Source organism: Crocuta crocuta, unplaced genomic scaffold, assembly GCF_008692635.1.
Source record: "Crocuta crocuta isolate KB4526 unplaced genomic scaffold, BGI_CrCroc_1.0 scaffold25, whole genome shotgun sequence".
Taxonomy (NCBI): Eukaryota; Metazoa; Chordata; class Mammalia; order Carnivora; family Hyaenidae; genus Crocuta; species Crocuta crocuta.
In genome coordinates this window covers 14,940,841-14,954,018 of record NW_027532015.1, presented here as the reverse complement: position 1 = coordinate 14,954,018, position 13,178 = coordinate 14,940,841, and the positions used below count along the sequence as shown (strand labels likewise).

Sequence of the window (13,178 nt, the reverse complement as noted above, 5' to 3'; positions counted from 1 at the left end):
CTACCTTTTGGTATTGGCACAAACGACTCTATATAGTTTGTGTCTGTGGCACTTATACAGTATTCCATACATCTGTAGGAAGAAGCAAACTGGTTTTGGAGTCAGAGGCATGTTTAAATCTAAAGAGAAGCTGTGGGACTTCACTTTCTCATGTTAGAAATAGGAGATAACCATGAAGGTACACAGATGATGTATAAAAAGTGCCCATCCCAGTGTATGACAAGCAAGCACTCAGTGGTAATAATAATGCTTACTAAGGGCAAGACACTGTTGTGAGCACTTTCCATGTATTTACTCCTCTCCCCCTCAAACACATCTATAAAATACTGTTACTAATTCCTACTTTAGATCTAAAGAAACTGAGGCACAACAAAACTGAGCTACTTGCCCAAGGGCCACAGAACTAGTTCTCTCCACTACTCCTTTGGCCGGCCCATTACCCACAGAATACATTTCCCAAGTATCTGGTGGCAGTTAATGATTTCCACATGAGGCAACTAATAGTTACAAAAAAAGCAGAGGCAAAGCTAGGCACTTTAACTAGAGTTAAACTAGCCAACACCTTTAAATACCCAAGAGCAGCTAAAAGATTACAATATATTTTTCAGAGATACCTGGCAGCTATCTAGGGGCAGCTATCTAGCTAGTATCTAGCTATCTAAGCAAACTAACTCTTAATCCTTAAGTTCTAACTTCCAAGGTACTAATCAGTCCTACTCCAATTTTTAAAAATGAATTATTTCACATGATAAAGGGGCAGAGAAATTATTTCTAATGCACAAAAACAAACTAACAAAGGAGGCCTTATTAGAACAAAACCTCCTGAATCCTCTTATCTCTTCTCCACAGAATGATCAAGTGTCAAAGGGTTAAATGATTAAAACTCCTACCCTGAAGCTCCTTCCCCACCAGGGATTTTCTCTTCCTCAGAAGACATCAACTGTACACAGAGAACCTATCCACTTAAGTACTTTCCTACTTGCTCCAACTCTTCACATACTCACCCCTCCATACCTCCATAGAATTTCAGGTTCTAAGATAGACTATCTTTCCTACTTATTATTGAAAACATCACCATATCTTTGCGATGAGAAATTTCAGAAAAGAATGCAACAAATGTTACTATTACTCCATACTGAAGAACGAACAGTAGGGTGCTTTCAGAACCCTGGCTCTGGAGCCCAAGGCATGGGTTCAAACCCAAAATCCTGTTCTACCAGCCATGTAACTGTGGTCAAGCTGCTTAATCTATGTACCCCAGTATTTTTCATCTGTAAAAGTGGAATAAAGGACTCCCCTCGAAATGATTTTTTATAAGCATGAAATAAGTTTATACACCTAAAACAGGAACCTAGCACAGTAGATATGCTCAATAAATGCTGTTATTATTATTACTACAAAGTATTAATGTTTCATTAATATGGGCAAAAGTAGGGCGCCTGGGCAGCTCAGTCCATTAAGCATCTGACTCTTGATCTCGGCTCAGGTCTTGATCTCACAGTTCCTGGGTCAAGCTCCCCACGTCAAGCTCTGTGCTGGCTGTGCTGAGCCTGCTTGGGTTGGTCTCACTCTCTGNATTCTTAGGGAAAAATCTAAGTTTTCAACCTCATTTTTTATGAATATTTGTTTATATTTCTAGTCTCAAAGGTAGCTATCTACAAAATGTATTTGCAAAAGAAGCAAAATCTTTCATATTTAAAAATTCATGTAAAAACCAGAGCTGTCATTTCAATGGTTCAATGATTAAGAACCAAAATAATTAACTCTGGAAACAGATTTATAAGAAAAATATGTATTAACATATTAATTTAGGGGTGCCTGGGGGGCTCAGTCAGTTAAGCACCCGCCTCTTGATTTCAGCTCAAAATCAGGCCCCATGTTGGGCTCTGCACTAACAGCAAGGGATTCTCTATCTCTCCACCTTCCCTCCCCCCACAACGCGTATGCATGTGCTCTCTCACAAAATAAAATTTAAAAACAAAAAAAATCGTTACTTCCGGTGAACATTAGTGTGACAAATCAATACAGCCCAGAATAGCAACACATAAAATGTTACCTGCCACTTCTAAGTTCCTAAATTCTAAAAATAACATTCTTAATTAGTAAAACTACTACCAAATGCCAAAGTAAAATGGTATGTCCCATTTCAAGATAAAAGCTACATCAGATTCTAAAAGAATGCCATAGAAAAATGAAGGTGTAGACTAAAGTCGGTATTTAAAAAACATCCAAAGTATTAATTACTATCTACTTGTTCACCTCTCATCCTGTCATTTCCTTCTTAATCTTTTGACCTGTAACAGTTGGTCTACGTCTCTGGCATTTTTTTTTTTTAAACAGTGTGGCATTTTTACCATCATTCACTCCTCACCCCACTTTTGACAAGGTGGCCTTTTAATCTCTTCTGAGTGATCTTAACAGCGCTTTAATTGTGTCCTGGAAGATGATGGCTCCTACATTTTTTTTCTCTATATCTACATTAACAACTTTCCATTGCACACCTGCACTTAATTTCTCCCAGGCACCTCAAGAACAGAACCTAATCTTCTCAAATGGATTGTTTCCCCTGTATTCCCTATCCTAGACATCCTTTCATCTCACTCATACCCAACTACATATAGGATCTCTGAGTAAATCCTCATAAATGTTACTTTAACTTTTCCATTACCTAGCCCCTTAGTTCAGACACTCAGTAACTCTCCACTCTGTCTGTACAACCATTACTTTTCTAAACTCTGGTTAAAATCCAAATTTATTTAGATATAGCCTCCCACAACTTGGTTTCTGCTTTTTCTTAATTTTACCAAACTTACACCAACCACCTAGCCAGAGTTCTATCTCAGGATGTTTGATGCCTACAACCTGCAATACACCTGTCTATTTTTTAAGCTCAAGATTCAAGCCCAGTTCCTCTATGAAGGCTCTCCTAATCACCCTCTCCTTTGAAATAAGACTCCATTTCCTGCTTTGGGTGAATTCCACTACACATATGTTTAGAACGTTTGTTTCTAAATTTGTTCCACCCAAGAAATAGGTCTTTGCATTCATGGTACCTAGTATAAAGAGCAGTCTGTAAATCTATAAATTCTTAAATCAAAAACGAATAAATCTTTTAAACTTTCCTATAACTGAATAAAGTGCTTTTTACTGTCCAGGCTGTCCACTCAAGCAATTCAAACAGTATAAATTTCCTCTTAGGGAAGCATATGCTGAGCAAACAGTATGCATAATACAATTTTGAATTTTTTTCAGACTTTGGTCATTAAACTACTCAAGATTGAAACTAATGTCTCATTGCCCATTCTTCAAACAACATAGATCTACTTCATCATTTAGCTCTCTCCTCTCACTCCGCAGACAGGTCATGGGTATTCAGGTGTATTCAAGTATATCATAAAAAGCCAAATGAAAGACACAATTCTATAAATCTAGTACTATTTTACTCCTCGCTTCTGCAAAACAACTAATCTTCAGAACTAGTCTCTGAAACATCACTACTCTGAAAAGCTATGACAGAAATAAATACTTCTGGTAATAGTTCTGGTATTTTTCCAAGTGTCTATATAAATGCTGGATGGACCCTCTTCTCCCATGCCAAACTACAGAAAATCTCCATCATTACCTAGAAACTCTTTCAGGCCCCACCTCTTCTAGTTTCACCCCTTAGAAAACTTCAGAGGAAAAAGTTTCACAAAGAAGCATCAAATTAGTGTAGCTAGCAACTTTTCCACATGAAATTTTTCATCTTCATTTTATTCCAGTGGAAATACACAGCCTCCCTGAGATCCTTAATTACGTGTTCTGTGAAAGAATTCTTCTCTTTGCCTATTATTTAAACAAACAGCTGTGATGATGGAAGATAAATCTTAATGACAAGTTCTACAACTGTCATCGTCTTATAGACAGATGTGAAACTTACGTTAAGGTTCTTCTCTGAATGTGGCTATCAAAATCAGGTATAGTTTTAGTTTACCCTGATCAGTCTATAGGTGGTATCGATCAAACATAAACAGGACTAAAGGGACCCACATTTTTGAAACTTCAAATCATCTGGGTAATGAATTTTTAAAAGGTTTCCTAAATTATGGCAAAAACTCCTCATAAGTAGTGGATACCTGTACTCAAATGTATTCACCCAGTATGCTTTGAAAATTAATGCAAACCAAATAAACACAGATTTCTAACACCCACCAAGAAGTACTTCTTGCTCTTTGGGGTATATTCTGGATCCCATTCCTCTTCCTTCGGTCTCTTTTGAAAAGTAGTATTTGAGTTGTTTGGACCAGTATTTGTCCCAGCAAAAACTCCTCTGGCTCTTCCTCTGCCTCTAATTCGAAACTGATTAACATTAACAAAGCTGTTTAGTAATGCAATCAAAAGGTATTTAGTTACATGCAAACTCTAATTTTACTGCAGTAACAAAAAACAAATTCCCTAATTTCTTTCCTAAACCTCAATTTCATAGCCACTGAGGCCACAAAGGGTGGCCATTTTATACTATAGGCAAAAAAAAAAAAAAAAAAAAATCTGCCCACTGAAAGTTGAATAGGTTAAGGAATGCAGTCAATTTAAGTACTGGCATACTGACTGCAATTTCATGGCCTGAACTAGTATTTTTAAATAACCAAGTTGGTTCTTTCCTCTTTTACTACCCAAAAGAGTGTTCTAATTCTTTGAATAATTATAGGAGTCCCAAGTGTTCAACTATCACCTACTGCCATATAAGCAAAGCTCTTCTCTTTCCAAATGATCTAATTAATGAACCCTACTAATAACTGACTGGATACTCATTCAAGGTAGGAATCTGAATATAGAAATTAAAGAGTCAAGAAGATGTACTACTGTGAAGTTGTTAAATTATTAATTGTAACCAATTTATGCAAACATGGGGATAATGTGTATGCTATGTAGAATAAAAACAAAAGCTGTATGATTTCTATGATTAAACACATATAAACAAGGACTGGAAGGCAAAATAAAAATAGTTGTAATACAGAGGTTAGGGTTTTTTTAAAATGCTTTAAGATATCTTTTCAAAAACTAAGTGATTAAAGAACTGGATTTCAGTAACTTTACTTGACTCTTGGGTCTTCATGCACCATGTAGAGTTATTGATTCCAAAATTTGAAAAAGTGTCTAATTGACATATATATACATACATATAGTTTTTTTAAAACTCAAGAAACATTTTTTATTCTGTATACAAAGAAAGCATCATCCTGGCTCTAGCCCCTCCTCCCAACACCTAAACAGCAGATCTTAATCAAGATATACAAATACCATTTCACTTTCCAAGACTAATTCTGACTGTAGAAGTAATGACTCACAACAATGTCTAAATCATGTACTTTACTCTCCTTATGTACAGTACTCTAAAGTAAAGCCCTACAAACAATCAAGGATAATTCTATTACTTACAAAGGTTCCTCGTGGTCGGCTTACTCCTCCAAAGCCTGAGTACTCTTTCAGTTCGTGGTGAGTTTTAAATTCTTCTTCTCTTTCCTTCTTACTCTCCTTTTCTTCTCGAGAACTGGGAGAAGAAGGTGATGCTGAAGATGATGAAGATCGAGAGTGATCTTGCTCTCTACTTTTATGTTTACTGCAAGATAAATAAAGAAAACAAAAAATATGTGCTATTTTAAAAAAGACAAAGACCCTGTTGAATCTTATAATAAAAGGGATATTTTTCAAGTAAAAAAAAACTATCCCCTATTAAAAATGATTACATAACTAAAATCATTGGGTGTTAAAACTTTGATACAGCCTGTTTCCATTCTCCTTCAATATTTGTTTTACATTAACTACTAAAAAACATGATATGGCCTGCCAGTTAAAAACTAACAGTCTGGAAACTTCAAGAATAGGTTCAGTTCTTCAGTTTTTTTAACTTTTTGTTGTTGTTATTTTAAGGAAAGAAAAAGAAGAGTAGGAAAAGTAAGAATGCTTTTAAGGCCAGGTTTCAAAATGACTGCAGTAGTACGTACACCCTGGGTGAGAACAGTTGGTATGGTTTGGGCCATTACTCCATTAGAGAAATAAAAGCATATGACATACAAATACCAGTCATAATTAAAAAACACAAGTAAAATCCACCATTTACCTAATAATGAATAGCAAGAAAACGATTATCTATGATACTTAGTATTCCTATTATTTATTTGACTCTATGATGATCAATTTTACATGGTTCTAACGCAACACCCGAAAAGGTCATACCTGCGGTAACTCTTACCACTGCTAACAGTATCCATGGAAACATTACTTTGAAAGATTAATACACATTGCTATTTCATAAAAACTAGTCCTTCCTCCCCCCCATCTCTCCCATGTTAAACCACTAGATATCAGTTTAAAATTCTTGTACTCTGGGTGTTATGAGTTGAAAAAGTGCGGAATCAAGCATAACGAACCAAAGTTCTTACACAAACTGTTTCTAGAAATGCACTGCATTGAAGTCCAACCTCCTGATGTAGCCTGGATAATAGGACACATTAATTTGTCATTTTTTTTTTCAGTGTTAGCTTGCTATTCCAAAGTTTTTGTCCTCATCCACCATAAGCCGTGTAAAAGACAAATACATTTTTGCTGTAAAACAAATAATTTTAATTGTTTAAATTTAAACATTCGATTACACAATCAAAATTGAAAGCAATTAAGCTGACAATTATTAAAGGCTAATTAGAAGCTAAAACCTAACTCAGACAGTTTTAACAATTACCTGTCATCTTTGTAAGATTTGTATTCCTTGTAATCTTTTGGAGTTTTTTCCTGCTTTCTTGATCCACTGGATTCCCTGGAGCCCTTGGAATCCCCCCGTTCTTTACTTCTTTCTTTTCTCCGACGATCAATGTCATGCCGAAGATCAGCAGAATCACACCTTAATTTTTTATCTCCCTATAAAAGACAAATGTAAAATACAGACTTCAGGAGAGAAAAAAATAAAAATGTAGATACACAGCCAAATTTTATGCCAGCTTTTAAAATGGCATTTTAGTATCAGAAAGAGTGGATCTTAACATACTACTTCCATACTTAGTTTTAGTTTTCGTTAAAAAAAAAGACACTTGGTTGTTTTGACTCAACATTTGTATACACAGTGCAATGGGACTATGAAACTAGGGAAGTTATGAAAAGCTAATTATCTTGAAAATATCATAGGTTTTTGTTCAAAGCAATCCATAATGAACTTTGTACAGTAGAATGAAATTTATTTTTCCACTCAGCACATCCTCTTTGTCATCACTCATCCTTTCCAAAGGGCTTTTTGTAAAAAATTGAACCATGACAGAAGTTATATTCTATCTATGATTGTGGTATAGTCATCTACCTATAAAGTTAAGGGATCCTACAGTAGTGGTTCTCATTATTGAAGCCTCATTTTATCATTAAGCTCTTCCCAACTAGGTTGACCAACCCAATAAAAACCGCTTCAAAAGGAAGAATTCTGTAATTTCCATAACATGCAAGTGGAATATGATTAATAAAACCAAATAAGGTTGAATACGGGTAGAAACAAAGCCAGAAAGATATTATTCCCAATCCTGTACTCAGTATCTTGGGCCATATACTGCCCTTTCTCAATTCAGGTATTGCAACGGACATTAGTTTAACTGGGTCACAATTCACCTCCTTCTTGTTCCATTGCTTTTTCAAATACTATATAATTTAGGAAGATGGAAAGAGGCATCTAGGAATGAAGAAAAATTATACATCAGTAAGATGCTAAGCAATGTGGACATCCTTCCTAGTATTCAACAATAAGAAGTACTTACTCTGGGAAATCTAGCTATAAGATTCATAACCATTCATAAAACTGAAAGTATAAATAAATCTCCAAATGATATCAACTACTCACCTATTTGCTCCCTGGGTAATAAAAAATAAAAATTAAAAAAAAAAAAAAAAAAGACAAAGAAAGACTAATCAAGAGCAAAACCTTCCTTATTCACTGAGGTATTACCGAGCCCACAAGTTAACAATTTAAGTAAAACTACTCTGTAAACTCCAAGACTATATATACATCAAATAACATATTAATTATTCATTCAGATCAGAAGAAGGATAAAAAGCAATGTCATATCCTATCTGTAAGTAATCACTATTTTCTCTCCTCCAGATGAAACTGTGGTCCTAGTAATGAGGAAAGAAACAAGATACTCACTCTGTCAGACAAAGATACACTAGGTTGTTGGCAAAAATAAAATTAACCAACACTGAACCCAAGATATTGAAAGGAAAAGCCAAGATTAGTATTCACTTCTCAGAATCTGTTTTTCCAAGATCAGTATGCCCCAAAGAAACCACTTTCTTTTAAGCTCTAAAGTTTTTATCTAGTAAGTTAATAGCATGCTGTATTAAAATGTTTGTAAAATACAACCATTAATAACAGCTTCTAGTAGTAAAAGTGCCAGTGTTTTCATAATAGCTCAACTATTCAACTCTACAAAACACATGTAGTCTCATTTTTCCGATTAGAACACCAACGTCCAAGAGATTAATTATTTTCCAAGTATCATACAGATAATACTTGGTTACAGCCAAAATTGAAACCATGCAGCATTTCCAAGTTCCCTGACTTTTTCGTTACAACAGACAGTTGCTCCCTTTTTACCTGTCCCCACATCCCTACTAGACCCATATGGCTTGTTATATAGACAAGTCTACCTAGAAAACGTCAGCTTCAAATCATCAAAATGTATCGGAGACCCCATAATGAACACATTCCATTCTCACAAACCTCCCTCCCCCACCATTCACAGGCTCTTTTCTCACATTTAAAAGCATACTTCTCCCCAACCCACAAAATTTCAATCCTGACAGTTTTTGTACCAACTGTTCATTTGTAAATTGGTTCTCAGAATGCTTATTTCGTAGTCCAGATCAAAAATGCCCAGTAGCATAAGGATTACTTCTTTCACTGTGAAAAACCTAGACATATTAATTTAGGCATATATAAATCAACCAATATTTACTCTGGCTCATCCAGTTCACCTCAAAACTTTATATAGAAACCCTAATATAATTCCTATCTTCGCTTTTATAATTTTTGTCTACCCCTTGATTCTTTACCTTTTACTTAGAACTTTCTTACTTTCATTAGCATTTTTAAAAAGTGGTTTAACTAAGGTACACAGCTTAATTTCTTTTAGGAAGGAGCACTATATACACTACCTTAAGTTCATATAGTCTTACAGGTTAAAAATAGAGAACCTCTGCAAACTTTGTCTACACAAACTACTTAGCACATTATCATTAACTAATCCCAACTTAACAGTAAAAAGAAGTCCTTCAAAACATACCTTCTGATTTTCTTCTTTAAAAACTCTCTCTTCTCCTGCTAAGCGAGTATGCTTCCTCAGGGCACTTGGAGAGATGTCAATTCTCCTTAATGTAAAATAAAATCTATTTGTAGTCACAGTAACTTTATGGTTCCAAAATTTCTTCAAAACTGTACATTTTTATAATGTCTAGTTACTTCTCTCCCAATCAACTTTGGCACAGTAAGATTGTTAATCTAACTCCTAATAGACAATTAAGAAGACTATATCCATTAAAAGTGAATTAAAATGCTTCAGATATTTTTATATAAAGAAGTTAAACTTTTTAAAAATTTATCTTAATCATTAAAAAACATGTTTTGATTGAATTGAATGTTATTATCTTAAATGTCAACCATCATACAATTATATACTTCCATATCTTCAATACACACATAAATATGGTTATTTGTTCTTAAATATCTCCAATGACTTTACATACTCAGTGGATCTTTGAGTGTTACCCCTGCCTTTCCTTACCTTTTAAAAGCTAGTGTCAAGTGCAACTTCTCAGCTCTTCCTCAGCAGTCACCACCAACACCCTACCTACTATTTACTAAGAACTAAGATACTTTATGACCAATACTAACTGTCACCACCACCCTGCAAAAGAGGAACTGTTGTCCTTATATGGTTGATGGAAAAAACTAATGTTCAGAGATTAAATAACTTGGTTTTTTACCACAATGCAATAAAGTGAGAGAACCAGGATTTGAACACAACTGCTGGACTTTTAACATTCATTGCTTTTCTCACACACACACACACACACACACAAACAGTTCTACCTCTCAACAAGCATTTTTGTTTTACAAACTTACTGGAAGTAAATTAAATAAAGGGTTACTCTAGGCAGCCAACTCCCTCCGAAAAAACGAATGTGTTCTGGGGAGTGAGTCATATTTTAAGTTCTAAGAATGTGTTTAAACAAAATAAAAACTAAAAAGAAACAGTAACTTATAAACTTTTCAAGGCTGGAAATATACTTATTCAAGGTATAAATAAAATAAAACCAAAGTTCATCTTGTATCATGATGATAATAGCATAGTTCCAATATGATCAGTATCTTCCCAAAGAAAATAAGTGGTGTCTTCGTATCAAAACAGTATTTTTATAAGTCCATTCAACAGTGCACATACCTGTGTATCTCAGGACTCTTTTGCCTGGTACTATGTTCTTCAGTGGCTTTCTGATACGAAGTGAACCTCTCGTTTAGGGTCACTGCAGCTGATTTGAAGTATTGCTCTGTTGATTTAGGAGAAATACTGCCCAATTAGTTATCTTTACTTCAAGAGAGATTTTCATTTGTGACAGAAGGGCATGTAGCAGGTGAAAAGAAAATAAAAATGCTCAAGAAACCTAGCAGAAGAGAATCAAGTGTTACAAAGAGCTCCTACTCTGTACCTTTTAACTTCTTCTACCTCAACAAGTGATACAAAGCTCCTCAGAGGGCCCTGTCAATACTGCATAAATTCCAAAAACAATAAAAAGGTTTAATTGAGAATTTCTAACTTGATTTCAATAATGCAATACTTCCTCAAACAGAACAAAAGGAATAATATGTGAATGTCCTTATACCTTGCCAGAACCAGGAGAGTTACTTCAATAATCATTTGCAGATAACAAAAAATACTGAAATAACTACACATTTGGTTTTAGTAAACTAATACAATTATTTCATCAACAACTATGCTGACAACAAAAATTGGATTTAAGAAAAGACTGAATACTACCATTTCAATTGGAAAAGTATTTTTCAAATCAATTAACACTAATTACTCCAAAAATCTGGCCTCTTGGCAAACCTGACAGCACATTCTCTATTATTCTCTTGTCCTTCTTTTCAATTTTAAAATTAGTACTATCAAAACTAGTTTTTAAACCATTCAAGATACGCTGTAAATGTAAAATAGAAAGACGTATAAAGTCATGAAATGTTACATTACGAAGCAAGCTATCTGCTTAACAGGTCAACATACATCTGTGTCAACTTACCGCCCAATATCCAGCACATGTCTCATAACCAATCATTAAAACTTGAAACGGCCACTACAAGGTAGTGCCTCAATCATAATTCCATGAAACCCAGGAATTTGAGCTAGCAACTCAGTTTTTATGCCATTTTTGCCAGGAAGACAGAAGATTCAACTTTGCCTGTATCTTTCAACAGCTATTTTACTTTGAAACATGGATTTTGCCATTTCAAAACATATTCCAGGACCTAGTTACAATGAAAAAGAAAACATCACTGGGCATTTTCAGCTCTAAATTAAGAAAGAGCTGTTCAGATCGGTTGCACAATACCAATAATGAAACATAACTACAGTTCTTTAAAAAAAAAAAAAAAGAAAAAGAAAAAAAGAAAAAGAAAATGAAAAAGAAAAAATTTTATCAAAACCTGATCTCAAAATTCAGCAATAAACTGTAAAATGTGGAGACAGGTCAAAAAAAGGTAAAAAAGAAAAAAATGTTAATGTCTCATATTTTATGTACCACAATAATATGGTCACAAACTGGTTCACAAGCCTAGTTACAGCCAAATAACAAAACTTTTTTGTTACCATGTTTAAATAATTACAGTCAAAAAGAAATGAACTAGTCACTGTTTTGAAACATCAACTGCATAAAGAATTTGCTAATAACAAGTTTCAGCTATTACAAGAAGTTGTTCTCATAAAAAGACAATTTTTTTTTTTAAATGGCTTTTAAGACCAACAACCATGAAGCTTCCTGGGTAGAACCTATTTCATAGTAAGCTGCTTTTTAAACATAAAAAGAAAATAACAAAAACAAAACAACCTAATTGCCCAAAAAGTCATGACCTAAAATTATTAGTAACTCTGAAACTAGAATTACATACTGGTAAAAATTGAGCATGATTACTTTAGCTGTAATGAACATGCTTAGCATCTTGAGGACTTCAAGAAAGGTCATTACCATCTACTATTCATGTAATCACTACTCATCTAACATATTTTTAAATCACTTGAACTTTTTTCCCCTTTAAAACTTCCAATAAATTTTTTTTCCCGGTTTACTTGTCATTTAAAAAAGCTAAGTACTACAACAAATTAAGTAACACAAAAATATAGATAGAAAATCAATACTGCTTTTCCACTGGTTTTGGGTTTCTTTAAAAGTTGAAAAGATACTCTTAGTAATACTCAGTCACCATATGGCCTTGCTTTATTTTAAATCTATGCAAGAGTATATTGTTAAATCATATATGCATGCAATGATCATCTGTAAACATTCTGCCTTTTCATTTGAAGTATAGTATAATGACACATTTCAAAAGATTTTGCATTAAATACATTTGCATCAGTTTTGTCACAATACAGATTTTTAGAGTGTGTTTTAACTCTACTTAGTGTTTCAATCACTTTGTATTAAATATCTCTATGGGTTTGAATGCTAGCAAGACTGATAGCTCTTTTATGAAACTATTTTTCCAAATTTCTCATGGTCTATATATTACTTGCTAGCCCTAGAGTACATTAATTATTAAAAGCCTCGTTGTTCACTTTAATTTGCAAGAAATACTTAATTCACAATGCTAAACATACCTTTAACATGATGAACCAAGGACACAATGTGTTGAATAAATGACTCTGAAGTGCTTTTGCTGGCCTGTGGCAACTTAATGTGGTCAAAGATGGATCGGAATTCTTGTTCTTTCTTGACAGAATGGACAAGTGTACTAGCAAGTAGCCTGTCTTTAGTCAAGGAAGCAGGTCTGGAGCATATCGGTAACAAACACACACATAACAAACAAAATATACCATTGGTTTGAATACGAAAATGGGAGTATGTTCAGAAAATAAGATAATTTAACTAGAATATTAAGTAAGCAACCACAG

General features: G+C 34.1%; 1 protein-coding gene across 6 annotated transcripts in view; it reads right to left on the bottom strand.

Moving 5' to 3' along the window:
• Positions 1-13,178, bottom strand: part of BCLAF1 (BCL2 associated transcription factor 1) — a 29,815-nt gene that overhangs the window by 4,275 nt on the left and 12,362 nt on the right. For 3 of the 6 annotated variants that reach the window (XM_077776167.1, XM_077776170.1, XM_077776168.1), the window contains exons 6-11: positions 12,885-13,054; positions 10,458-10,563; positions 9,300-9,384; positions 6,719-6,894; positions 5,419-5,599; positions 4,192-4,338 (exon numbers count right to left, since the gene is read on the bottom strand). In XM_077776167.1, coding sequence (XP_077632293.1) covers positions 4,192-4,338; positions 5,419-5,599; positions 6,719-6,894; positions 9,300-9,384; positions 10,458-10,563; positions 12,885-13,054 — 865 coding nt within the window. Of the gene's footprint in view, positions 1-4,191; positions 4,339-5,418; positions 5,600-6,422; positions 6,586-6,718; positions 6,895-9,299; positions 9,385-10,457; positions 10,564-12,884; positions 13,055-13,178 lie in introns of those variants that run through there. The other 3 variants (XM_077776171.1, XM_077776172.1, XR_013338115.1) reach the window with 2 other exon arrangements.